Source organism: Citrus clementina, unplaced genomic scaffold (assembly GCF_000493195.1).
Source record: "Citrus clementina cultivar Clemenules unplaced genomic scaffold, Citrus_clementina_v1.0 scaffold_8, whole genome shotgun sequence".
Classification (NCBI taxonomy): Eukaryota; Viridiplantae; Streptophyta; class Magnoliopsida; order Sapindales; family Rutaceae; genus Citrus; species Citrus x clementina.
This window is the reverse complement of record NW_006262022.1, coordinates 21,858,345-21,883,675: the sequence shown is the minus strand read 5'-3', so window position 1 is coordinate 21,883,675 and position 25,331 is coordinate 21,858,345. Positions and strand designations below refer to the sequence as shown.

Genomic DNA, 25,331 nt, shown 5'->3' with positions numbered 1-25,331 from the left:
GAATTGAATTGAATTGAATTGAAAGCTAAGTGTCTTCCTTTTGGTACTACTATCAACATAAATATTTATATGGGACTGCACACTACTTCTTCCGAACACTCATCTAATGATATTTTAACGTTCACTTTTTTTTTAAAAAAATTAACCAGTTATTTAGAGATAGAAAAATTAATTGAAACACATGGCTTATATTTCTAAGACGGTCTCATAAAAGTTTTTCTTTTTAATTATTGAAGTCCTTTTTTCATCTTAAAATTTTGAAATTTGAAAAAAAGTTTCATATATCATCTAATATCTTACAATTTTTTTAAAAAAGTGTTTATTATATTGGCTTTAATCTAAAAAAATCATCTTACTTAATTTTTTTTTTTATAATATGATATTTGAAATTTTTTATATGTGAACCTCCACACTCTAGTTTGAAATGAGGGTCTCGTAGTATTATTCTTTTTCATTAAAAAAAAAAAAGAATAAATACTAAAATATTAATTAAGGCCTCATTGGACACTTTTTTTTTTAAATGTTTTACTAATTTTAAAGTACATTCTCAAACAAACATATAAAGCAATATGAAAGATCTACCCATCAAGACAAAAAGAGACCCTCAATTCAAACCAAAAGGATTTTACGGTGCACGGGAAAGCCACATACGAAAAAGGGATTGAAAGCCACATCGGTCCGACATACACCATCAAAACCAAATTGCACAAATCGTCACCCTACAAAGAAGATAAAGAAGCCCGGCAGCAAACAAAGAGGTGAGATTGAGAGCTGAAGAGTTTGGTAAACAGTCAACATTGATACGGACACATTACATCAAAAAAGAATCCCGACTTTACAACTAAAATTTATGTGACCATCATAATAAATTGTTCAAGCTCTTGGGGGCCGGTCTTATCTTTTATTGCCTAGACTACCTATCTTAGTCTTAACTTCCCACTTGCTGCTGCCTTAACTTATGGTTACGCCAAACATTTTTCCCATTCCAAAAGTTTAATGTTTCGTGTTTTGTTACTAGAAGTGGCCCTTAAAAATTGACCCTTAACTTCCACGTGCAATGCTTCCTATAATGTTCATAATGGACCATGATGAACAATTTTCTACTATTCATAGCTAGTTCCCAAAATAGTTGTTTAATTAATTAATTAATTTTACTCAATGAAGGGTGTTTAGTTAGTTCCAAAAATGCTAATATCCTCATATGTGTGTATTAGTTTTTGTGGAATTCTTTGTTGAGGAGTTAATATAATAGTTTTTATATTAACGTCCAAAAAATGATAATTTATTTTTTTTATAATATTATTTTTTTTAGACATACGTAAGTTTCCACAAAAATTAAACGAGTTTATATATATATATATATATATATATTTGGGCTTTTTTATTTATGTTAAAAAAAAACATAATTGTAAGAATGTAATATTATAAAAATAAGTTAAAAAGAACAAAGAGTACCAACAAAATGTGCTAATAATGTAACAATAAAGACGTTTTGAGTTATTTTTAAAAATATAAAGATTAAACAGATAATAACATTAAAGTATATAGATTAAACGAGTTTTTATCTATGTGTATTAAGGTAGGAGATTTTATCCAAAATATTTAAAAAAAAAAATGATCTAATTTGTTTTTTATTCGAAATTTTGAGTTGGGCGTCAATCGAGTCGATTTGGCTGCTACAATTTTCGTGGCCTAATCCTCTCAGTTTCATAACCAAAGCCTCGTCAATCTCTTTTCCGTCACTCCAAAACATCGCCGATTCGATCCAAACCGTAGTTAACAAAACGACGACCGACACGACACCGCTTAAAACGAAAACAGTCCTCTCACCGGTCTTTGCTATCATGCGCCGTGGGCGCTTTATTACTATTACTCTTTTTTTTCTTTTTTGATTTTGGTTTTTTGACAGCTACAAAACAATTAAACTAATCAACAACCCCATAACGCCTGAGGTCGTGCGAGTTTGACCTGTGGGTGACCTGGCAGACCGCTGTCTTACACGTGTCGGTACGTAAGTGGAGTGGTCAATGACTTTGAAAGCCCTCCGATATGATTAAAGATGGGGACCGGGTTGATGGTGATGATGGGGGACCTACACAGGGAGGGGCTGAGGACAGTCCAGGAATCTGTGTCGTTATGTCATCAGGGTACAGCGATGGACTGAACATGAGATGTTGGGTTCCATTGATCCGAGGACACGTGTACGCGTGAGATTACAGGGGCAACGCATGACTCAATGAGTTAGGCGCTTTTAATTTTACTGCTAAATAGGGCGCCCACAGATACAAACATGCCAAATAAACCTGACACTCATCAAACGCATTGCTTTTGCATTCTTCGCATTTGCTTCAAAACTTGTCCTTCATTAAAACTAACTAAAGAATGTTGGATTAACCCCTAGTCATCCATTGTGTAATTAGCCTATGGTGCCTTTTTCTTCCTCTTACTGACATGATATACGCATACTGTATTTATATTTTAGGGAAGTGATTATATTAGTTCAATTTATAGTACCACAAGAATGTTTGGTTTGGGCCTAGATATTGAGTACTGTTTGCACACTATGTATCAGTACGGCACGTACTTTGAATGGGTATCTGAACAAGCCCTTATGAGGAAGCATTGATAATTTTGACAAATTTTATTTTGATGTTCTTTTTTCCGTAAGATTGCTTTCAAATTTTTAGAACAGTTTTAATTATATGAAAAAAAATACACCATACAATCTTTTGATATATATATATATATATATATATATATATATATGTAGATAGAAGATCTACCAGATGTTTACTACAAGTATGTTATTGGTCTGGAAGATCTACCAGATGGGTTAGGTTGTGTTGCAATGATTGCTGAGGAATATCAATAACAAGGCCAAACCTAGGTTACGTGTATCGTAACATACATTCAAGAAGTGAAATATCTATTGGCACCCTTGAATTTTATGGAAACTATATTAATTGAATTAAAATGGTAAATTAAAATATCAAATGGTATCTATTAATCAGAATTAATCAGAGTATATGTTGATAATGCCCTTTAATCAGAATTAATTCTTAGGAATGATTTTAACGGTAATTCTGAAAGCTATTGCATGTTAATTTTGAAGTCTGTCATGTATATTTTTTATATAATTTCTCTTTAATTTAATTATATAATTAAATTACATGCAATAAACCTACAATTCAAGACTAGGATTAATAAATTTAGGACCAGAAGTTTATTCTGAATTTATAGATTTGTATGAATTTGATAATCATTTAATAATGTTTAAAGAAATAAATAAAACTTTAGAGAAAATAAAAAATCGATGTAGGAGGGATGGAAGAAGACAAATACATCCACAGCTGTAAAAATTGAAAATAAAAAGAATTAGGAGGGCTCATATGATATTTGCCAAAAAGAAAAAGACAAAGAACGTAAGGTACATTGATTGTAACTTAGGCGTTCCCCAATAACAAACGATTTTTATTTTTTTTTCATGGACAGCAAAGGCTGTTATCATTCACCAGCAGTTAGTCAATTGACCATTCCTATAATTCATACCTGAAGTGATTTGTTAGGCAGAGGCAACAGTGTTTTTGTACTGCCCATGAGGCCAGAAGTTGTTGGATCAGATCTCCTTTTGGGTTCGAACTTCCCTTTGGGCCAGAAGTTTTTGTTGTGTAGTGAGCTGTTCAACACATTGTGGCTGTTACGGGTTTTGGAAGCACCATGAAGTTTTGATGGCATAGAATCTTATTTTCATTTAATTTTACTGTCGTTAAAATTCTGCACCAGTCACCGGACCAGTGCTTCAGTATTTTGGAGCAACAAAATTTTGCTTTGCAGCAGTAACAATCTCCTGATAAACTTCCCCGGTACCGCAACAAACTTTTCTCCGGCCTGTAACTTTCCCTGGAGCCAGTTTCAAGTAAGAGAAGCATCAGCATAAGTTTCTGCCAACACAAAAACTTCTGCTTGGTCCGGCAACAGTCCTGCCTGACTTCAAAAGTTGCGGCGGCAGCTGCATTCTCCTGAACAACTCTTGTTTTACATTCCCAGCAGCGAGTTCTTAGTGAAGTGCTTGTCATAAGAAAAACTTGCATGTAAGAATAAACAATAAACAATAAACAATAAAAAATAAACGAATAGTGTATACTTTAGAAGAGACATATTGTCGTTCCACACTCCTAATTTAAGGCAGTCCAGTGTAAATAATTGGACAAGCACGTAAGCAGCTACCGGAGGGCATAAGCAACACTAACACTAACTTGAACAACTAATTCCATTCTCTCTACCTAATGCCTTTTCATAATGACAAACATATGCTCACCAAGGCTCTCCTAGTCCTAACTTCCTAAGTCTTATTCTATTAATGTACAAAACCAATCAACTAAAACAAAACATTAAGAAGAGAAAAGAGAAACAAGTGAGCTCCCAACTAGGAAGAGCCTGTTGTCCTATAAATAATCAAACAAGAAGCTACCCAAATGAATTTCCTAATGTGCCTGGTGATACATTGTTCATCAAAATCGTTGTAGTCTACCGCCTTGCACTGTTCATCACCATAACCCTCTCGCGGTAGTTCTGAGTCAAAAGGTAGGACTTGCAGCAGTTTGATGGTTTACAACCTACCCTTGTTTCTCATCTCCATAATCCTCTTGTGAGAGTTGGAGTGCAATGACGGAACAAAAGTAGGACTTGCAGCAGGTCGGTACTCCGGAACAAGGCGACCAGACCTGTAGCGGACTCCACACGCATTACAAAGGGTCTTTGGTCCCATAGGCCCTTCCCTCCATTGTGGGGTTTCTGCCACCTCACAATGCATGCATTTCCTAGGTGTATCTGTTTGCTGAAAGGATAATTTCTTATTCTCCCTGGAACCTGAGAGCACCGTCAGGTTCTTTTTCCTCTTTTGCTTCTTCCTAACAGGCTTCTCAGTGAGATTCATCTCCGACCCAGATTCAGAAGCAGTTTCAGGATGATAATCCTCAGAAGTGGAGGAAGTGGAGGATATGAAAGGGTAAATGAAAAGTGGGTTCAAAGTTGCAGGTCGTCGACGCTTGCTTCGAGCGCGCTTCACTGCAAATACAAGTTTAGGATTAATGGGTACGTGTTTATCAGCTGAGCAGGAGCCACCACTTTCGAGGACAGATATTGGACTGGAGGTCTGCGACAGCAGTAAATATTTGCCATCATTAGATTTGTTGCAGACATAACTGCTTCGACTGGAGGATGTATCAGTAGAGCTCGGCTTCTGTTTCACTTGAGGTCTGTGACACTGAACAAAGATTGAAGCAACAATTAACAGAAGATCAGATAAGAAAGTAAGAAAAATTGTAACACTTGACTTAAACTCAAATGTATTAACATTTTCTCTCTCTCGAAATTAAAAGGAAAAAAAAAAGTCAAATGGAGTTAAACTTTTCCTAATACAATGTAAGATCATAAAAAACCTCTACTGCTATATAGATATCAGTATATAGATTGTACAGTAATTTTACATTCACTCTCACAGACAAATGACTCCTTGTGTAGTACCATACACTGCTCTCTATCTTATTTCTTATTTCTTATCCTGGACAGAATCCATTAAACTCCTACCTAGATACCAATACATGGATTATACACCATTCATTTCTTCTGTTTACAAATCTTGTCCGCTTCAACCCTCTCAAGACCTCACATTGATATCAAAAACCTCATTTTACTGCAACATGCCCAGACCAATCATCATCTCTTCGATGCGCTAAGGTGATCAATGCGAATTAATGCTCAGTCCAGAATAATCTTCATTCCTCCCTAGCAAGCATAATTTCTAAAGAATTGCTTCAACAGTTACAGGAGCAAGTGATTTGAAGAACTCAAAACCACCATAATTATTCTTACAATTTAAGTTACAAAAAGTATACAAAAATCATACACCAAACCGTCAATCATCCTCAACCTTTCAATGAAAATATAGATCATGCCACTCATGGCAATTGCTTTTCAAGGAGTCATGAAGAATATGCCTCAGTTTAAGGCTTAAATGCATTTTACAAACATGTGAGAAAAATTTAACCAAATATGTGTCTATGCATATCATTAAAACTAGTCTCCAAAAAAAATGTAACACACAAATACTAAATAGTTCATGCACATACACACAACCACTGATATACATATGTAGAGATGAAAAAATCATTGAAACTGAGCACTAAGAAGTGTAATACTAAACTCTTGCTGCCTCAGTTTAAGGCTTAAATGCTTTTTTTTTTATAAGAAACGGAAAAATGTATTAATAAAGAAGATGTAAAAACAGAGAGTGGGCCAGCTGTCCCACTCATAAAACAAAGACTAGCACTGTTTGTGTTATACAAAAGTATACCAATCACCCCTATACAAGGTTAGAATCAGATATAACTCTCTATCTCAAAACCCCATCCCAGTTTAGATGTATGAAGAGAAATGATGAATCTTGAAACCCCTTAGAAAATAAAGCCCAAAGTGAAGCAAGAAAACTTTAACCAAATATCATTAAAACTACTCTCCGAATATCATGCAACACACAAGTACTAAATAGTTCATGCACTACACACAATCACTAATATACATATACAGAGACGAAGAAAATCATTGAAACAAAGCCCTAAGAAGGATAAATGGTAAGCTCTTGCCTCACAATCAACTCAATCAATTATAATATACTTCAAAAGGTATTAAAGAGGAGTTTGGATGGCCAAATATTTGAAAACAACAATACTTGGTGCAATGAGGTTTGTATTTCTCTTCTCCTTTCAACAAATCTGTTGATAATGGTAATACCTCTAACAGCAGCTGAAAAGCATGGAAGCATGAGTTTGCTATACTAACTTAAGAAAATTTAAAATTCTCCAAACAAACAAAACTTCAAAATCTACAATTAGGCCAAAGATATAAGTCATGCACATTGATTGTAATATCTCCTAATAGTTAAAGTTTGCTAGCAAGCACAGCCATCTCTCAATCCCTCAGCATAGCCATGAAACTCAGAGGATATAAATTCCCGGGTTGGAAACCAAGACAACTTCACTCCCAAAATATACAATCAGAGGAAAAATTTCCAGAGTAAATGAACTTTTTGCACAATATAGTAACTGCAAACAGAAAACATTGCAAAGTTCAGATTATATTCAAGAAGCAGACAACACTGAGGCAGAAAATAAGAATACTCACAGAGATATGGTTACTTGTCGGCACCACCGGAAAATCCGTCCAACCAAATGGTGGTGGCTCAAGGGCTTCAAAGTTAGCATTCCAATCATCTACTCCAATATTACATGCTTCCAAGTCCTCCAATGTATCCACAACGTCATCAAAGAACTCATCCAAATGGGAGAAAATCCAGTTATCATCATTCATGTTAATTCTTCAATCTGTGAACACGTTTCCCAAAAAAAAAAGAAAAAAAGAACGCTATGTTAACTCTTTAAATGGCAGAGGACCATATAATATAATGTAACTTAGTTACCTTAAAATAAGCTCAAGACTACTAATTAAAGTAAAACTCTGTGTGCATATATTTATATACACACAAAAGAAATCGTGAATAGTATGCTTTTTCTTTTTTTAAGATGCATAAAATGCATTTACTAGTAGTAAAAGTTGCCTTAATTATCCGTCCGATAAAACTAGTAAATAGTAAAAAAATGAAAAGGAAATATTAATCGATTGGATTATTATGCATTTACCTTATCCAGCTACAATTACAATATATGTGCACACTATTATCAGCAACAAAATCATATTATCAGCATATAATTGTCGTGGTCCAAAACTTTCAGAATCCAAATATAGTCCAAAACTTTCAGAATCCAAATATAGTCCAAAATCGAATTCTTAAAATCTAGAATTTATAATTATTTTTTATTAATTAATCTTTCCTAAGAGGAATAATGTTTCGTATCTATATAAGGTTAAATTGTAAAACGAGCACGTCATTGTCAGGGAAACTTTTAATACGATATTAAGAATCGTTTTCAAGTTGTTAACAACTAGTGCAACCATAATAAACCTATAAATAATAAATAATATTTAACTAACATAAATATTCCCGTTTGGTAACAAAGAAAATGAATGAAAAAAAATCCAAAATCAGAATAAATTAAGTTGAAACAGAGTTCGAATGGGTGTTAAATTTTTTCAAAAGCCCAGAACAGTCAAATTTCAGCCAATGTAAAGCGGAAAGCTCTTAAAGCTCAGTATTGGACTGGGTTTTCCTTTTCCAACAAAACCCAGAACCACATTAAACAGATACCAAAAATTTTCCTCACATTTTCCTCCAGTTTCTCAGCAACCAAACAGAAAAGCAGACCAGAACACAGCCAAGTGTAAGGAGGAAAGCACTCAAAGCTCAGCATTGAACTGGGTTTTCCTTCTCTACCAAAACCCAGAACCACATTAAACAGATACTAAAATTTTCCTTCATTTTCCCTCATTTTCTCAGCAACCAAACAAGACCAAAAATGCGGACAATGCACCCCAAGCAACACAAAATGTAAGGCTTAAAAAAAAAATTTGAAAGTACAAACAAACAAACAAACAAACCTTTCATCAACATATGAAGAGTAAGGAGAAGAAATGAGAAAAAATAAGTGATCTTAGAAATGTGGTGTTTAAATTTTCACCGACATTTAGAAAAGGCTGTGCCTGTGGGTGAAGATGAGATTCCGTTTTGAATCTGTGTGTTGTGGTTTTGGGGATTTCGGGGATTTTATTTTGTGTATTTGTGTGTGTATGTATCTCTGCATTGTGAGTGTGTGGATTTGTTTTTAAATGAGGGTGACCACATGGGGGTTACCGTGGGGCCTTTTATTAATCAGCGTACATCTGTCTCATCTCACCTTTGATTGACTGAGATTTTGGGGTACCAAATTTTTCATAAAAGGATTTTTGTTAATAACATGTTTAATTGGGATACTATTGATGAGTCAAATTTTAAAACAAAACTACAACTAAGACCGTATCATACACTATACTATATAAAAACAAACAAGACTTTTTTTTTTATTAAATCACAGATTAATTTAACTTTTGGTCACATGATAAATTACTCTTCTTATAAATTTAATTATATTTTTACTTAAATGTCTAATTTATTTTATATATCCTTATAAAAAGAAGTCAATTGGAAGTCAATTGAACAATTATTATAGACATTCTCTCTTGTAATGCTCTGTAATTAATACAAGATCTGCCATAATGTGCAACAATCATAATTGTTCAACGTGGAATTTGTTTTATAAATCAAGGGGCAGATGATATTTTAGGATGTTTAATCAAAGATGGGATCAGAGGCAAAGTGGGAACAGAAAATGAGAATCATGGGATGGGTAATATGATCAATGTTGTGGGCATGAAAAGAAATTGAGACTGTGAGGGGGGCACCGCACCGACGATTTGATGACGGGACCAAAAGATCAAAATTGGCTGTCGTTGCTGTTACTCTACAATTGGGTCCCAATTATTTAGTTGCAACCTACATGTGCCACATGCTTTGGTCGTCAGACTGTCTGGTGGACTATTTGATGAATCATTTCAATTTCAACTGAATCCATTGATCAGAAAATAATTGGGATTTTTTTTTTCTTTTTTATAGTTAAAAAGGTTAAATTATTGGAGTTTTGAGTCATATCTCCATTAATTAATAGGAATTGATTTTCCTTTTGATATTTGACAAAATTGATTTAAGAAGTTTATATGACGAATTGCAACCCTAAAGTTCTAAAATATTTTTGATAATAGAAATAGTAAACTTTGTGATGTTATATTTAAAAAGAGTGATGATACAGCCATAAATTCTTATACAAATTTATCTTGTACAAACCGGCGTGACATTAATTCATTGGTTGAATGAAAATATAAAATAATAAAAACAAATCATGTGAGTCAAGTGATATTAAATTCAACCAATCTTATCATTACTCATTTAAAAAATAAGTTTGTACAAGAGTTTATAATTACATCATTACTCATTTAAAAAAGGAGGAGAAGAAGAGTTTACATTATTATTACAATCATTTTGGAAGCAAAATGACTTGAATTGGAAATGGATCATAGTCTTCTTCTTACCCAGTCATCTCTGTAATATTATATGTAACAGAGGATGTAATAACTTATACTGATAAGTAGATAAAGTGAAAATAAACATTGAGATTGTAATGTAACTAACGTTCAATCATCCACGAGAAAGGATTGTGATTGTATTAACTTGCTGTACAATTTGGTACCCAAAACGATGTAGCTTGCAAGCAAAGGGAATCAAGAGCCGCTTTATTTGTTGTTGGGCAAAGATACACTCGAGTAAATTTATCTGTCAGCTCAGCTTCATCATTTCACTGGGGTCGTGGCTACACCTACTTATACATAAAACACAGTAATCTAGTCACTGGTGGCTGGCTGTGCGGGCGACATCGTCTCATGATTCTGCTTGGTTAATCAACAGTTTGAATACTACTAATGAAAATTTTACATGATTATCGACACCCAGTTAGTCACCGTGTGATTAATGAAGTTGCTTATTAAATTATGTAAGTATATATAGCATATGGGTTGGTACATTTCACAAGCTGCGCAAATTAGAAATTCATCGAAATATGTTTTTATTGCCTGTAAAACACTTTACACATAGCCAGTAATCGACCGTGATGTGTGTAATAAGAGATGGCTGGAGCTCATAATCATAACTGATTCCTGCAATTTTATATGTTTCCGAAATCCTTTTTTTTTTTTTTTTTTTCTTCTTCCTGCATGTGGTCTCTATAGCATGTAAATTAAAAACACCTCATATCTTAAGTTTAGATCTTCTTCTTCTAGCATTTACACACAGGAGTATAAAAAAGGCAAAACATGTGGCTAATACAGTGGCTTGCCAAAGTCTGATGCCGTGGGAATCGCTGGACACGCTCTTGAGCTCCTCCTGCAATTGAATATTCAATAAAAGTTAGGCCACGATGAAAGAATTGACATTTCCCTGAAGGATCAATGGCAGTGGCCAAAGAAACTAAACTAAATCCAAAACTTCTTCACTTTGTCCTGCACCATGTGAAAATATAAAAATGACTATAACTGGCGATTATTATAAAAACCAAACTTTTATAACATTCAGACGTGTTTTAAGATGCTACAACTCAAGAATAGAAGATTTACACAACTGGAATTTTCTATAGCTGAACAAAATAGTTGGCTATCACTATAGTGTCAGAAATCTTGAGAAAAAACTGAAAGCAAAAACCAAAAGCAGCTAAGAAGAATCATGATTATGACTTGTTGAAAATTAGGGGTCTTAGGGTTCGTTTGGATGTGCATTTTGGAGCGTTAAAAGAGTGCTTGCAAAAGTATTTTTGAGAAAATATTTGTATAGCTTTATTTTTTATTTTTTATTTTTAAATACAGCTTAATTAGTATAAAAAGAACTTTTGAATCACATAACCAAACACTTTACATATTTTTAAGATCGCTCTAAAGTGGTTGCATCATCAATTGCCGAATGGTAATTACATTCATTGGAAAGCACTATGCAGTGAAAGCATTTCTAATCTACCCCAGCTGAACATCTAAAAGCATATCACCAAAGAGAATGTAAGTTGAAGCAAACAAGATTGTATGAGGAATTTCACCAAGATAATAACTTACCGTTGTAACCAATTCATGCATACGTTCATTTTGCTTTGCGTATATACCCTCGGCATACTTAAACAGCCTTAAATCAAGACTGTTAAGTGATCTTATCTGCTGGAGAACTGTGTCTGGAACCAGGAGACGTGCCTGCAAAATTTCATAGGTCAAAATAAAAGTAACAAGGAAGGGATAACATAAAATGAATGACAACTCATAAGAGAGTCAAAAGACCCAACAGATCTTCAGTATCTTTAAAATTTCAGCATGCAATGCCCATTCAAACAAAAAGGATCGGACATAATTTGCCGCTATTGTTTCAGCATTACCCACCCTAAATAGAAAAACTTCATCTACTAAAATTATGTAATTTCAAACAATATTGGCATCTGCAGGCCTTAAAGGCACTATTCACTGTCTCCAGCAACCCTCAGACAACAGGTTCAAAACCCAATGAGATGAAGCAAAGTAAGAAATACATAGCCACGTCTGGAACTGAATAATGAAGAGATCACAAATAATCAACTGATCTTCAGAGAATTGCTGGTGAGATCACAAAACTTAATGTACCTACCTCTTTAGAAAAGTTTGCTGGCGAGATTTCCCTAAGAGAATTTGTGCGTCGAACAGATTGGGAATTTCTTAAGGGAGAAATGCATGCTTTATACTCTTCCATAATTTTTTCCACCGTCATCTAATAAAGTGAAACAAAGAAAAAGTCTTTTTTTTTCCAAAATAAAATAAACTAATCAATCATTCCAATATGGTCAAAAATTATATTGCATGTAGAGCTTACATTTTTCTTAATTCCTTCTAAATTTTCAGTGGAAACATTCTCAGTTGTTTTTTGGTCTGAGGTGCCATCCTGTGAGACAAGAAGAAAAACAAAAAAACACAGCAGTAAAAATGCTAATCCACTGGTTGATGAGACAAATATGTCACCACTAAGGTGCTAGAGGTGCATTGCTGCTTACCTGATGGTAATTACTGTCCAGCTCAGAATCTGAAAGTAATGAGTTCTGTTCTGTAACTGTAAGACAGACAGATGAATTTAATTCTAAAAATAATAATTCAGCATATATCATAAACAAAAGTGTAAACAGAACCTATTCCCACCTTTTATTTATCTTGAAAATTTATGGAGTTCCAATATGATATAAACCAAACTTTCAGGACACAGCCAGACACAACAACCAGATGGGCGAAGGGAGAATTAGGGTATGAATTTCATGTTCAATATATGCTTATCAATTCTTTCATGGAGTATTGTGGACCAATAAACCAAAGTTTCAGTGAATCAAGACTGTTTCTGGATAAGTTGTGTGTGACATTACTGTTTTATGAATGGCCCAAAAGAAAGTTACCGTAGAGCTACTATTTGTTTGACATCATTATTTCTAATCAAATTTATCATGTGAATACAACTGCAAATCCTATTTGTTCAAGGAAAATACTTTTATTCAAGCTATCATGTCTACTAACATGTGATTTCTAGATCATTGCATCATATGTGAGTCTGCTAAGAGGCAGCGGATCAAAAGGATCAAAAACATTAACTATTCTTCACCAAACTAACCTGATTTTATTTTTGATAAACCCTCCATACTAGAGTCTGATGCTATCTGCGAGATCACCTGTGGACCAACCACATTCACAAACATTTTCGCAGATTCTCTGTGCTTCTCAGTGAGACCAACAAATAGCATATTGTCCAACCTCTTCTGCAAGATTTACAAGTATCTACCATGATTGCAACCATAAGGAGAACAATAATCAGAAAATAATATTATGAAAAAAATCTATTCACAATTCAAAATACCTTTTTTCAATTACCTGTGCAACTTGAAGCACATGTTCGCCAAGAATTGTAAACTTCTGCACGCAATGGCGCACATCATGTGCTTCTGCTAAATATGAGTTGTTAGTCAATCCTGCAACCTGTAATAGTGAACAGTTGATGAGAAATTTGACAATTCAAGTTTTATGAACAAGCCCATTGGAAACTCAGGAAATCAGTAACTACATTTCTAACTCGTATTCTGAAATATTGAAAAATAGAGGAGATACAAACATGGACTGCAGAGAAGAAATGAAATTACAAACAAGAACCTGTGTTATAAAGATGAAACCATAAGAAAGAGTACCTGGAATGTTGCTCCATTGTGAACAGTGTCCAAAACTACTGGTTCATTAATGAATTGATGTAATGGCATTGCCATTTCTTCCACATTGTATGAGTCATTGCTGTTAACATAACTTAACCCCTTCATTTTTCTGGCATCTCTCTGTTCTCATATGTAAAATTTATCACAATTAATAATGGTGCAACCTCCCCACAAGATAAAATTGCACTGCGATGTCATTATATAGCACAACCTACAACTCGAGGAAGAAAGGGGGAGGAGAGTGGGGGCCTTGGGGGGGGGGGGGGGGGGAAAAAAAAAAAAAAAAATTAAATGTATAAAAGAAAAACTACCCGAGCAAATAGGTCCTCTCTCATCCACGGAACCAAATACTTCCAGGGCCATATATCCAGGGTACTAACTCCCTTATGCTTGGCTCGTATGCGTTTAGTCAATTCAGTGGCAGAAGTTAGGTTAGGATGCACCAAAAATCTAGATGCTACTTCTACTGAAAATTCATAGGCACTAAAGACTCGGTCAACTGGATGCCTAAGTACTGTCATCACTGATGTTTTCTCTCTGGGAAGCATGGACATTATGCTATAGTCATCGTGTGTAGCCACCAACCTGCACTTTGGTTTGCTGCATAAATTACAAAATGAAATTAATTATAGCTCCACAGGTCAGCAAAATTGATTAAATATTTTTGGCAATGTTTGATTATAAGTTAAATCTCTCTCCTTTCTATTTTGCAAAGAGACTTTCTCACTCAATTCAAAACACCATTATAGCCACTAGAGCTGTCAACCCAGTGAGTTCAATGACTCACTTCGTGTAAAACTAAGCCCCTAAAAAGGGAACAATAAAGTCGAGAAAAGATTACTAGCTATTGCAAGTTCAAATGATTGGATGAAATATCAGATCAACAAAACAAATATTAGTCAAAGGTCGCTAGCATAAAATAACAGACCACAAAGAACAAGATAGTACCGTGGATCAAACCGCAGCTTGTCATAAGAACGAGGGCATTCCAAAGCCGCACCGTATACCTTTTTCACCAGACTGCAAGCATAAAACCAAATAGCCACAATCAAGAATCAAAATGGCAGTTGAAAACTCAGGGCTGGAATTTCCAACTAACTGCATAGCAATAGCATCCATTAGCGAATTAATTACCAATGGAAGTATGTCCGCCCTCCGGTTCTGGGGACATGTAGAAAAAACAGCAAATCTTGCAGCGTGTGTCCGTCTCCTTCAATTTCTTCCTCAAGTGCCGAACGAGCCCATTCTCTGACAATTTTCTCACACTGCACAAAATCCTTTTCGGCAGAAGACGCATCCACTGACCCACCGCCATTAACACCAGCAAAATCCATAATGTCAAATGAAAATAGTGCATTCTACTACTGAGAATTAACAGTCAAAAAACCTACACTAATCAAAATTCCGCCAGTACCCAATACATCCACAAACAAGCTTTACCAAAAATGTAATCTTTCTATTAATAAACAGTAAAATTTTAAATTCAAACAAAAAATTCAAGCTTACATATGAAGAACAAAAACAAACTTATTAACCGAAACAAGAATGAAAAATTAAATTTCGATCACACATGCATACCGAATGCAAAGAGTGCTAATAAGAACACGGCGAATTTCAGAGTAGGAACCATCTTCTTCTCAATTCCTACTCCAATTACTGCCAAAAGAAATGAGAGAGCAAGGTTATTATTGGTTAGCAAACAGCAAGCAAATGAATTTATACGAACTTAAAAAAAAATGGAACTTGAAGTGGTCGACGTCGGGGAGCTGTATAGAGTTTCGGGATCTCGTGTTCATAAAATTAAAATTACCTGCCACCACTACTGCTACGTTCTAACAGACAATAATTCTTCTAACGTGGCCCCACACAGCGGGGGGAAATAATCGAAAAGGAACAGAATTGAATCTGTGTTCTCAAAAATGAATGAACAGAGAGTCAAGAGACAGCCAATTTAGCGAAAGAATCACTGGATCAATAGAAGTTAATATAGCATAGAGATTATGCGTAACGTTATAATTATAATAAATTATCAGAACCAAAAACGCTATATCAATAATAAGTTATTATTATGGTCTTTATAGAGGGGTAAAATGGTAGAATGATACGGATCAATTTCACGTATTATTCATGAACTAATGCAACAGTTGTTTAGCCGTTTATGTTCGCACACACTAACATAAGTTATAGAAATGATAATTAAGCATATTATAGTAGTGTTTAATAAGTTAATAAAATGATAATAAATATATTTTACCTTACGCCTAGCAATAAAGAGCTGGTGTTTAATAAGTTATATAAATTACAATAAACATTGTAACTTGATCGTAGTTACATTCGTTAAATACCTATCAATTTTTTTTTAACAGAAGAATCTTTGGTCTAATATACACTGAAAGCTCTCTATAATCATGTTATTAGAACTAACTAATTTTATTATTATAAGGAGATTGTAACTTAATAGAAATATAGTTATAAAAATTATTATTTTGACTTAATTATATTTAGTGCAAACGATGTAGAGGTAAAATATGTGCTATATTAATAACTAATTAATGGAGCATATTAAATCCTATGCATAATATTGATAGAAAATGAATAGACACGGACGCATAGTTTCAGAAAAATTAGTACCTTTATTTACATCTATATTGAGAATATCTAAAGTCGTCATACTAAAAATATGAAGAATAACTTATTGTCCCAAATAAATTTTAAAGAATATTTTATTTCAACTTAAGTCTTTAATGTAAAATAATATATATTTCTTTTCAATAAACATATAAGTATTACTATGTAAAGACAAGTTCGTTACAATAGAATCTAAAAAAAATTAATTTATTGCAATATAAGATTGATTTTTATTTATAATTGATCCAAACTAGGACTTACATTCTTATGACTAGAGAATTTTTTTTTTTTTTTTCTATGAAGAGTATCCCTAATAAGGAATTATGACCTAATGAGGAATTTGACTGTACATAACTTAAAATTCACAATGGCGCAATATCGCAATGAAACCCATAATGTATATTTTTTTTGGGATACTAATAAATGAAATATTTTATGTTTTCATGTATGGTTTTCCCTTTTAAAAAAAAAAAAATCAATTCCAAACCTAGATTTGGACTTGGAGAAGAATACGTATGTGCTGTCGTGGGGGGTGAGCAGTGATGTCCAATTATATTATTAAAAAAAAAAGTTAGTAGCGTGACACGAGGTGTCAATTTCAATAGTGGACATTGAGGAATGTGGCGCATTTTTTCAGTTGTTTCAGGCAGAGTCAAAAGGGGGGCGACACACTGGCATTCCAATTGTCATCATTGACCTAGTATTCTATTCTCGTAGTGGAAGTCCTCAAGGGACCTATCCGGTACCCCCACTTACCAAATTGTTTATTTTATCATTCTTTTCTCTCTTTTTGCTATCAGATGCGGGGATGAAGATCTTGGATTCATGGCAATCATAAAATAAACTAAGTATATAATCTGTATGAAAAATAGTGCACTATTGAAGACATATCTGTACAGAGCTTGATTAACTATGGCAGCATAAGATATGCTGCTGCCGCTGCCAGGTACCAGTTTCAACTTTGATTGAATCAAAGAATCGTTTTTGCAAACACATAGCTCGATTCCTGTTGACTGTTGTTTGTATATGAACTAATTTCTAACTGGACCTTGCGAGGAAGAAGATAATCGTGATGATGGCTTCAGTAGAACTGCTTTTGCCGCATCCAGATGGTTCAGGCGACAAGTTCCTAGAAGAAATTCTGGGAGCTCTTCTTCTGTATTTGCCTAAGCAAAGACCATACAGCATTGAAGAGGATGTAAATGAAGTGATAGATCATGATAAAGGTGAAATTTGCACCAGCAAAAGCAAAAATGGGAACATTGATTGATATATTGTAACATGAAACTTCGAGATTTCTCTTCCATGTAAATTGAAATAATCTAGAAGCTACAGATATCATTGGGAAAATTTTAGTCTACTTCAGGATGATTCATGAATAAATACAGAGGGCATAAAAGTAAATAAAAATAAAAGCTTGAAGAACCTTTTGCCCATGTACAGAAGTAAAAGGATTTTACCTGTATCAAAAATGCCATTTCTATAACCAGGTTGTTGAGGTAACCGAGAACAAGACTAACCACACCCCTTGCAACTGTTGATGACCCAATATCAACCCCAAGCTGACATGATAGTGGAAAGTGTCATAATTAGCATCTTACAAAGGTGAAACAATATCTTAAATGTTGGTCCATCCAGTAAACGCCTATTAAGTTGGTTTTCTTAATGAATTGCAGAACCCCAGCAAGATCCACATGCATAGATATGAATTTGAATAAATTATGAACCTTTGACTAAATATGTGATGTTTGATGTTGCGTGAACACGGTTCCACATAATTTAAGTCACTTGCTTCTCCTCCCATCTCACCCAATATAAAATATAATATGCTAGAACAGAATAATTACCTCTAAATAGTTCTTCCCATGGAAATAGTTAATTTCCAGGGCTTGACCAATCAGGCAAGCTTTCTTTCCCACACTTTGCTTTACTATCCACGAACCCTGCAAAAGTAAGTTTTAAACCAATATGAGCCACGTATTATAGAAGGTGTTAGATGCAGCATGCAGCAAAAAGTGAATGTACTCCCTTCCTAACAGGTTACAAGCAATAAATCTATTGAGTTGAGATTATTGTAAGCCTTAGATTCAGGAACTTAGGAACTTAGATAATGAACAAATGTGGAACAAACAAGATAGAGAGAGAGATCCAATAATCATTTCAAAATGACATGTTTACAAGGAAAATCTAAGATAAAAAGGCATAAAACCTTTCTTTAATTGAGTAATTGGTGCTAAGTATATTTTTCCTCTGTCTTTGTGTATTTTCTTCTACAAATGAGGCCATCAGGCGATAAAAATTCCATGCAAGAAAACCATGACATTGTAGACCAGATAATGTGCAACAGTTATCATCTTCACAAACCTCAGATATGTATGGTATGAGCTTGAACCTCGAATTTCGATATGCATCATCTCCATTGATAAAGCTTTCCAGCAAGGGTGCATCCTTGACAGGAGTAGTCATCATATAGTATAGAGCTAGGCTATATGTTGTTGAACCAGGCACCTGTTTCACATAGACAATCCAATCATTCTATTCTAAATGCACAATACAAGTAAGAAAAGTACAGGTGAAGCTTTGTTTTGCTTGAGCATAGTATAATAGTATAAATTGAGGCTTGCTTGACTTGACTTGACTTGACATTACCTGTATGTTTATAATGAAGAAAAACTCCGGCCCACCCTGCTCTGCATATTTCTGCAGAATAAAACTCGTAAAATTTCTAATAATCTAACATCAATGGAATCCAATCAAAATTAAGTACAAGATCTTTTCCACACAATTAAAGATTAACCTGAACTATTCCCCCAGGACGACCTCCAAGATCATCTTCACGTTTGTCAGATTTTAACCAATCTGCAGCAACCATTTGCATCAAGGTGCCTTTTGCCTTAACCTGAAATCAACCAATAAACTAATTGAGAAATAATTAGAACCACACAAATAAGAGATTTACATTTCCATCAGGACATTGGAAGATTCAGGAACATCATTACAATGATACCCAAAAAAAATCGAACACAGGCTCCATGAATTGTCACATTCATTATTTTACCATTAGTAAGAGGGAACATTCAAAACTACAAAATGTGGAACATACAAGCAGACCTTTTATAGACGCACCATTTACATTACTAATTGTGCTGGTTAATACCTTATGACGGTCTTGCAGGTAATTCTTTCCTCGAATTAAGAATGTAGAGGGATCTGTTGATGTCCAACTGCAAGGTAAGGTGCAAGTTGGATCCTTTTGAAGAGTGGTTCCGTAGCAGCAAGAAAAGTTATCTTCCTTTGCCGTCCCTTGTAAGTCAACATAGCCCCTCTTTTGAACTGTCATACACAGAAGTCTCTTGACATCAATAGTCAATAGATGACGAAACAAATGGGTAACGCAAACAGCTATAACACAGGCAAATTCAAGATTACAGCAGAATATTGCCCAAATTGAATTCACCTGCAAGATCGTGCAATTTTCTGACAAACCCAGCAGCTGTTGATATCTTTGGATGTCGTGTATCCTGCAACTCACATCATTGAGTAAGTAAGAAAATCAAAGCAATAGGCAGATTTTCAGTATCGATTGAAGGATAAGTATCATAATCCAAAAACAGTTCTTTAGTGAACATGTGACCAATGCAGAATGACCTTTAAACTACAATTTCATTTCATAAATGAGAACAAACAAGAACAAATATGAAAGAGTTGGTACCTGAGAATTCATTTCCGGGCCAAAATCAGAAGTCCAGCCATTTTCTGAATCATCATAGTCCGATGGTTCAGGAACATCAAAGAATTCATCAGCAGCATCATTCAGGCCTACGAGGCTAGCATGTTCTGAAGAGACTTGATCCACTTCTTCACTTGTATTTTCCTTGCTGTTCCCATCCTCTGTTGGCATTTGAACCATGTTACCATCTGTTTGATGCATCCTCATGTTTCTTGTCAACTCTCCAGATAAAAATTCTGGGGAAGAATAATTTCCTTGTTTTGCTCTAAAAAGTTCTCGTAATGCTGCAAACATAAAAATTTAGTATTTCCCAATTCATTTCATATAAGACCATGAAATTCACAAAAATAGATGAATATATTGAACTGTATGCAGTTCATGTATACCAGCAACTCTTCCAAGCATGCGGATGGTAATAGATCGAGCTGAAGAAGGTTGCAGATAAGATCTCCAGCATTTCCAATCAATAGCAAGCATGTGCTTTACAACTGATTTTTTCCCATGGTTCATAGGAGTTATAACATATCCCCCGCCTGAAAAAATGGAAGATATTATCTCTGATCTCCCCCTTGGTAATCTAAACCATATAGCAAAGCAAGAACAAAAAATACAGAGACTCATCAAGAACAGTTCACAAAACAAAATAGTCAAAACACAATGTGATAGAAAAATCATATTGAATAAGATCACAATAAATTATTGAATGATAATAAAAATACAATTATACAAGAGCGTGTCAACCCATTTCTCTAGAAACAAAAGTAAATTTGAAAGACAGTCCGACCACAAAGATTTCCAGCAGTTAAAATACCAATAGCCCTCATGTTTTATATGTTTATTCATGTATGAATACAAGCGACTTAGGAAAGTACAACAAATATTGTTTTCTTATAAATTTTAAGCATACATTACTTTTAAGGCAGGCACGAACGGAGCCTTTCTGACGTGGACATTTCTTGTGAAACACGGAATGATAGAGTATAACTGTGAAAGAATTAACAAACGAAAGTTATTTCTAATTTTTCAAAATTAGACAAGGATATATTTTTAAGAATTTCCTCCACCAAAATAACAACCATATGTTCCATCGTCTTCCCTTCTCCAATAACGCCGCAGCAAGAGATCTCTCCTTTTCATTCCCCTGCAAATTGTAGCATGTAAAAACAAGATTTAAAACTGAATGAAAATTTTACGCCATCCGCATTAAAAGAAATCATGATGTAAATTAAAGATCCGGATCTTACCAAGGTAACCAATCACTATATAACTGCTTGTGGATAATATCGGTATGACCATCGAGGTGTTCAACCACACAGCCCCTGTAGAAACAGAAGTCCCATCTGCAAGAGGATTTGCAAAATTACCTAGGTAGCAGATGCATAATTTTTTTAATAACAAGACTCATTATTTGATAATTAAAGAAACAATGTTTATTTTATTTTTATTTTTATTAATTTTTTTTTTTTGGGTGGGGAAACTTAATATAAGAAGAACAAATATAAAGTTACAAAGTTGGACTAGGTGTCCACAAATATAATCAGAAAGAGAGAGAAAGGAGAAGGGAAATAATCTATACAAAGCCCACCCATAGCTCCAAAGATATCATCCTCCTCCAATCCAAAAACATTATATAAGAATTGTACAAATTAACCCATCACCTCCTACCACCGTGCACAAATAAAGGATTCTAATCATTGGTGAAATGGGCATATGTCATATGATTGGGAAAGGGGGTTAACAATCGATCCAAACAATATGTTTTAGTTGACTTTAGAGTGCATGTCAGTCCACGTATGTCCTGGCTTCAAGATTACTTAATTCTAGTCTTGGTATAAACATCCTCACAGTGGGAATTGTCTTTGCTTATGGATGTAGTCACTGTATTTTTTATGTTCAAAGAGTGCCATTTTAAGTTTAGATGTCTTCACAAACACTCTTTTTCAACTATGGTAGCTTGGTAAGCAGTATAATAGTTTTAACAACATAAAGCTTTGTCTGAAAAAAGGATCAGTTCGAAGCAATGCCTAGGTTCAAAGGTGGCATGAATCACAAGTTAACGCTTCAATAATTATAGTACCACAAGTTTAAATGATATCAGGCAAATTTACACTGATCTTGAGGCACCAAGAGACATAAGTGTCTGGAAAATTGCTTCTGAAGTACCATCCACCACCCCCACAGCCATTATTGCAGGATGATCGTCCCACTGCAGACAGAATAAACGTATTCAATTCTTGATCTGCAAGTGTAGATGGCAAAAAAGAAACACAGCCAACCTTTCCACGAGAGCCCCTATCTTTTCCTTCTTTAAACAGACGCAGACCTACATTACACTTGTGATTTCAGGCATGCAAATTGAGCTATATAGATCAAAAGGTAATAATTTTGTACGAACCATTCTGACAACCAAAGATTGTCCAAGGAGAAGGTGCAATAACATCAGCGGTCACTTGCTCCATGTGAGTCCCCGAACAAAGAGTCCAGTCGATAGACTTCGTGTGACTTGCCCTGCTGGAACCGCTCAATCTAGATGCATAAAAAATCAGTAACTAAGCCAAAGATAATCACGGTATATTAACTTTCTGGACCACAAAAGACCTCGCTAACTTCTTTTCTAGACGAGTTCAACAAAAATATTTTAGTGAAAAGGCTAACAACATGAAATGAAGGATGTATGTTTGTAACTGTCATGCTTTATGCGAAATTTTGATTTTTGAAAGCAGTAACAGCTAAAGTGATTGGTAAAATGTGCTTATACTTGGCAGCTAATGTTTATGTTTATCATCCACCAATTCACTTATACTTGACAGCTACTTATTCCACTCGACATCAAGAACTAAACACTACAGATCGAAAAACGACACTTATTGCAAAGGCACTATATATAATGTACCTAAAAGACTCCCAAGGGCTATTCGGACAACCAATATGATCTCCTACTCCTTGGTGCGGACCACCCTGCATAAAACATAAAAACATGAATTAGTTAAATGACACATGCAGTCATCTATAAATCAACAATAAAAAGCAATTTAAAAACCTTTAAAGCTGCTTCTTGCAACGAATGAATCCATTTTGCAGCTTCTTCAGGACTGCTTGCTCCTAGCTACGACATAAACCTTCACAACTTACACTCCGAAATTTCACATAAAAGTCAACAGTTATTTTATGCAATTATTACCTTACCTTAAGTTGATCATTATGGTTAGACGTATTATAAAGAGTAAATATAAAGAACACCTGCAAGTTCAAAAACAAATAAACAGATAAAAGCTTGGCCACCAGTACAAAAACTTATTTAAAAATATAATAAACCACCATAAATAAATAAACAAAAAGTAACCGCCACGCAAAACGTCACCGTTCTCGTACTTTTCTGTGAATACTTTCTCTTCCATTGTCCGTTACTCGAATGCAAGAATCTATAATCGCACTCCTAACAGGATCCTGGAAAAAAAAATTAAAAAAAACTCAAAAATCAGTTAAATAAACAAAATGCAAGACCAAAATTGAAACAAAAGTAATCTAAAAAACAAGAAGAGAATTAAACGACCTCATTTTTGGAATGGGGAACGGATTTGAAACTTTTGAGAAAATGATCCTCTAAAAGGAAGTAGCGTTTTCTAGAGTACTGCAAACCAATCCGATTCGATCGAATTAGATGGAGCCAGCCTTCCATTCTCCCCTGGCTTGTGATTTGCGAGTTATCCATTTTTAGATTCCTCAAGAAACCTCAAAAATCAATCAAAACAAATAATTTAAAAAAAATTAAACTCTTAATTCATTTACTTAAATTCATCAGTGAGGAGTGATGTCGTGATTAGTGAAGAGTGTTTTGTAAAAATTTTGCAGGTAAAAGGAAAAGAAAAGAAAGGAGAGGATTTTTTTTTTTTCCCCTCTCTTTCTTTTCTTTTCTTTTCTTTCTGGTTAGATTTTGTTTGTTTGTTTGCTCGCTGTCAAAGCAAGAGCAATTGGCAAATGCAAGGCAACTGAATTTTGCTGATGAAAGGCGAGGGTGAGTGCGTATGTAGGACAAAATTAAGCGAATCGTCCTGATAGATGTGAATTGACTCTTTAGTCCCTGGATGTTCGTTGGATCTTTCTTTCTTTGATTCCCCTTGGCATATTTTATTTTCTTTTTCTTTGAGTTTGAGGTTATTTATATTTTATTTTTAAATTTTTGTAGGACTATTTTTAAAGTTTTTTTAATAATGTATATTATTGACGAAGTAAGTAATCAGTTTCGAGTGGCTCACTAATGGTTTAAAATTGCAACGAATCGTTTCACTACTTTTGTAAAGCTTTCATGAGTTGACCTAAATTTGATGTTTTTGATTGATATTATAATATCTTTAGTTAATTATCTTATAATTTTTAATAATTTTTAAAAATATGATCATATAATTCATATGTGAAGACCGTATTTTTACCAAACAATTACTACTGCTATTATAAAAGTTAATTGTGACTTTAACTAGAAAAATCATATATATATTTTCATCTAAAGAATACTAATTTTTAAGTTCAATCATTTTTAAGAAAGAAGTTAAAGCGGAACCTCATAATGAAAAAAAAATATTTATTTTTAATGCCAATGAAAATCAAATCTCTTCCTCAAATCTCATCCATACAAGAACAAGAACGTTCATACCATGATTTTTGTTTTTTATTTTGGGAAAAATTACTAGAATATTATAAATTTTTGTAATTTTTTTTTTCATCTACATTTTCATGCATAAAAGGGGTGATTTTGACAAAACTTGGTTTTTTTTTTTTGTTTGGTTGGTACGTTGCATGCCCCCACCGGTTTGATTACAACTATATTATATGACATTTGTGCTTTTTTTCTTTTTCTTTTTTAAGGAAAAAAGAAATTGACATTAGTGTCGAACTGAGGAATAAAAGAAAAAGTTAGGTCTCGTTACATCATCTTTTTGTAGCATCGTATTTTTCCTGTTGTAGGATTCGTTGCTAAGTTAAATATTAGTGGAGAATCAAATTGGTTGGCTTGACTAGCAAATACATTTAATTTTTCTTTTTTTTCTTTTTCTTTTTTTCAAACATTCAAACTAACCGTAGAAGAAAGATAAGATATTGATATAGATGCGTCGTTCTTACCACCTGAAATATATTATTAAAACGAGTAATTTTGCACCGTAAAATTAAAAAATTCGGAAAAATAAATA

General features: G+C 34.1%; 3 protein-coding genes across 5 annotated transcripts; all 3 read right to left on the bottom strand.

Annotated features, from left to right (window-relative positions):
• Window positions 1–4,118: 4,118 nt before the first annotated feature.
• LOC18034653 (GATA transcription factor 11) lies at window positions 4,119–8,735 on the bottom strand. 2 transcript variants are annotated; one of them, XM_006424493.2, is made up of 3 exons: window positions 8,554–8,735; window positions 7,183–7,382; window positions 4,119–5,266 (listed from the first exon to the last, which is right to left on the bottom strand). In XM_006424493.2, the coding sequence occupies exons 2-3, from the start codon at window positions 7,366–7,368 to the stop codon at window positions 4,610–4,612; spliced, it is 843 nt and encodes a 280-aa protein (XP_006424556.1). In that variant the 5' UTR covers window positions 7,369–7,382; window positions 8,554–8,735; the 3' UTR covers window positions 4,119–4,609. The 2 variants fall into 2 exon arrangements, with proteins under 2 accessions (XP_006424556.1, XP_024035721.1); XM_024179953.1 differs by lacking the exon at window positions 8,554–8,735 and adding an exon at window positions 8,280–8,296.
• Window positions 8,736–10,575: 1,840 nt separating this feature from the next.
• On the bottom strand, window positions 10,576–15,939 carry LOC18034802 (protein-tyrosine sulfotransferase). 2 transcript variants are annotated; one of them, XM_006424491.2, is made up of 13 exons: window positions 15,598–15,937; window positions 15,366–15,443; window positions 14,922–15,087; window positions 14,736–14,807; window positions 14,099–14,387; window positions 13,767–13,907; window positions 13,456–13,560; window positions 13,199–13,343; window positions 12,597–12,652; window positions 12,419–12,487; window positions 12,197–12,316; window positions 11,641–11,772; window positions 10,576–10,924 (listed from the first exon to the last, which is right to left on the bottom strand). In XM_006424491.2, exons 2-13 carry the CDS (start codon window positions 15,415–15,417, stop codon window positions 10,790–10,792), a joined length of 1,482 nt encoding a protein of 493 aa, XP_006424554.1. In that variant the 5' UTR covers window positions 15,418–15,443; window positions 15,598–15,937; the 3' UTR covers window positions 10,576–10,789. The 2 variants fall into 2 exon arrangements, with proteins under 2 accessions (XP_006424554.1, XP_024035212.1); XM_024179444.1 differs by lacking the exons at window positions 10,576–10,924; window positions 11,641–11,772 and adding an exon at window positions 11,779–12,147 and having other exon boundaries at window positions 12,179–12,316; window positions 15,598–15,939.
• A 1,304-nt stretch (window positions 15,940–17,243) lies between these two features.
• LOC18034492 (protein ENHANCED DISEASE RESISTANCE 2) lies at window positions 17,244–24,045 on the bottom strand. Its single transcript, XM_006424490.2, has 21 exons — window positions 23,699–24,045; window positions 23,518–23,592; window positions 23,332–23,385; window positions 23,186–23,251; window positions 23,039–23,103; window positions 22,541–22,671; window positions 22,422–22,468; window positions 22,254–22,351; window positions 21,390–21,485; window positions 21,222–21,286; window positions 21,058–21,129; window positions 20,532–20,678; window positions 20,128–20,429; window positions 19,873–19,936; window positions 19,573–19,748; window positions 19,213–19,314; window positions 19,065–19,115; window positions 18,780–18,923; window positions 18,263–18,358; window positions 17,876–17,977; window positions 17,244–17,581 (listed from the first exon to the last, which is right to left on the bottom strand). Exons 1-21 carry the CDS (start codon window positions 23,855–23,857, stop codon window positions 17,447–17,449), a joined length of 2,247 nt encoding a protein of 748 aa, XP_006424553.1. The 5' UTR covers window positions 23,858–24,045; the 3' UTR covers window positions 17,244–17,446.
• Between the last annotated feature and the right edge of the window lie 1,286 nt (window positions 24,046–25,331).

Excerpts from the sequence above, each read along its gene's own strand:
- LOC18034492 (XM_006424490.2), bottom strand. The coding sequence starts at position 23,857 with ATGGATAACTCGCAAATCACAAGCCAGGGGAGAATGGAAGGCTGGCTC. Across the intron at positions 23,386-23,517 it reads GAGAAAGTATTCACAGAAAA|GTGTTCTTTATATTTACTCT; the intron begins GTACGAGAACGG and ends TTGAACTTGCAG. Across the intron at positions 21,486-22,253 it reads CTTGGTGCCTCAAGATCAGT|ATGGGACTTCTGTTTCTACA; the intron begins GTAAATTTGCCT and ends ATCCTCTTGCAG.
- LOC18034653 (XM_006424493.2), bottom strand. The coding sequence starts at position 7,368 with ATGAATGATGATAACTGGATTTTCTCCCATTTGGATGAGTTCTTTGAT. Across the intron at positions 5,267-7,182 it reads CGACAAGTAACCATATCTCT|TGTCACAGACCTCAAGTGAA; the intron begins GTGAGTATTCTT and ends ATCTTTGTTCAG.
- LOC18034802 (XM_006424491.2), bottom strand. The coding sequence starts at position 15,417 with ATGGTTCCTACTCTGAAATTCGCCGTGTTCTTATTAGCACTCTTTGCA. Across the intron at positions 14,808-14,921 it reads GGGCGGACATACTTCCATTG|TCTGGTGAAAAAGGTATACG; the intron begins GTAATTAATTCG and ends TTATGCTTGCAG. Across the intron at positions 14,388-14,735 it reads AAGCTGCGGTTTGATCCACG|CAAACCAAAGTGCAGGTTGG; the intron begins GTACTATCTTGT and ends TAATTTATGCAG.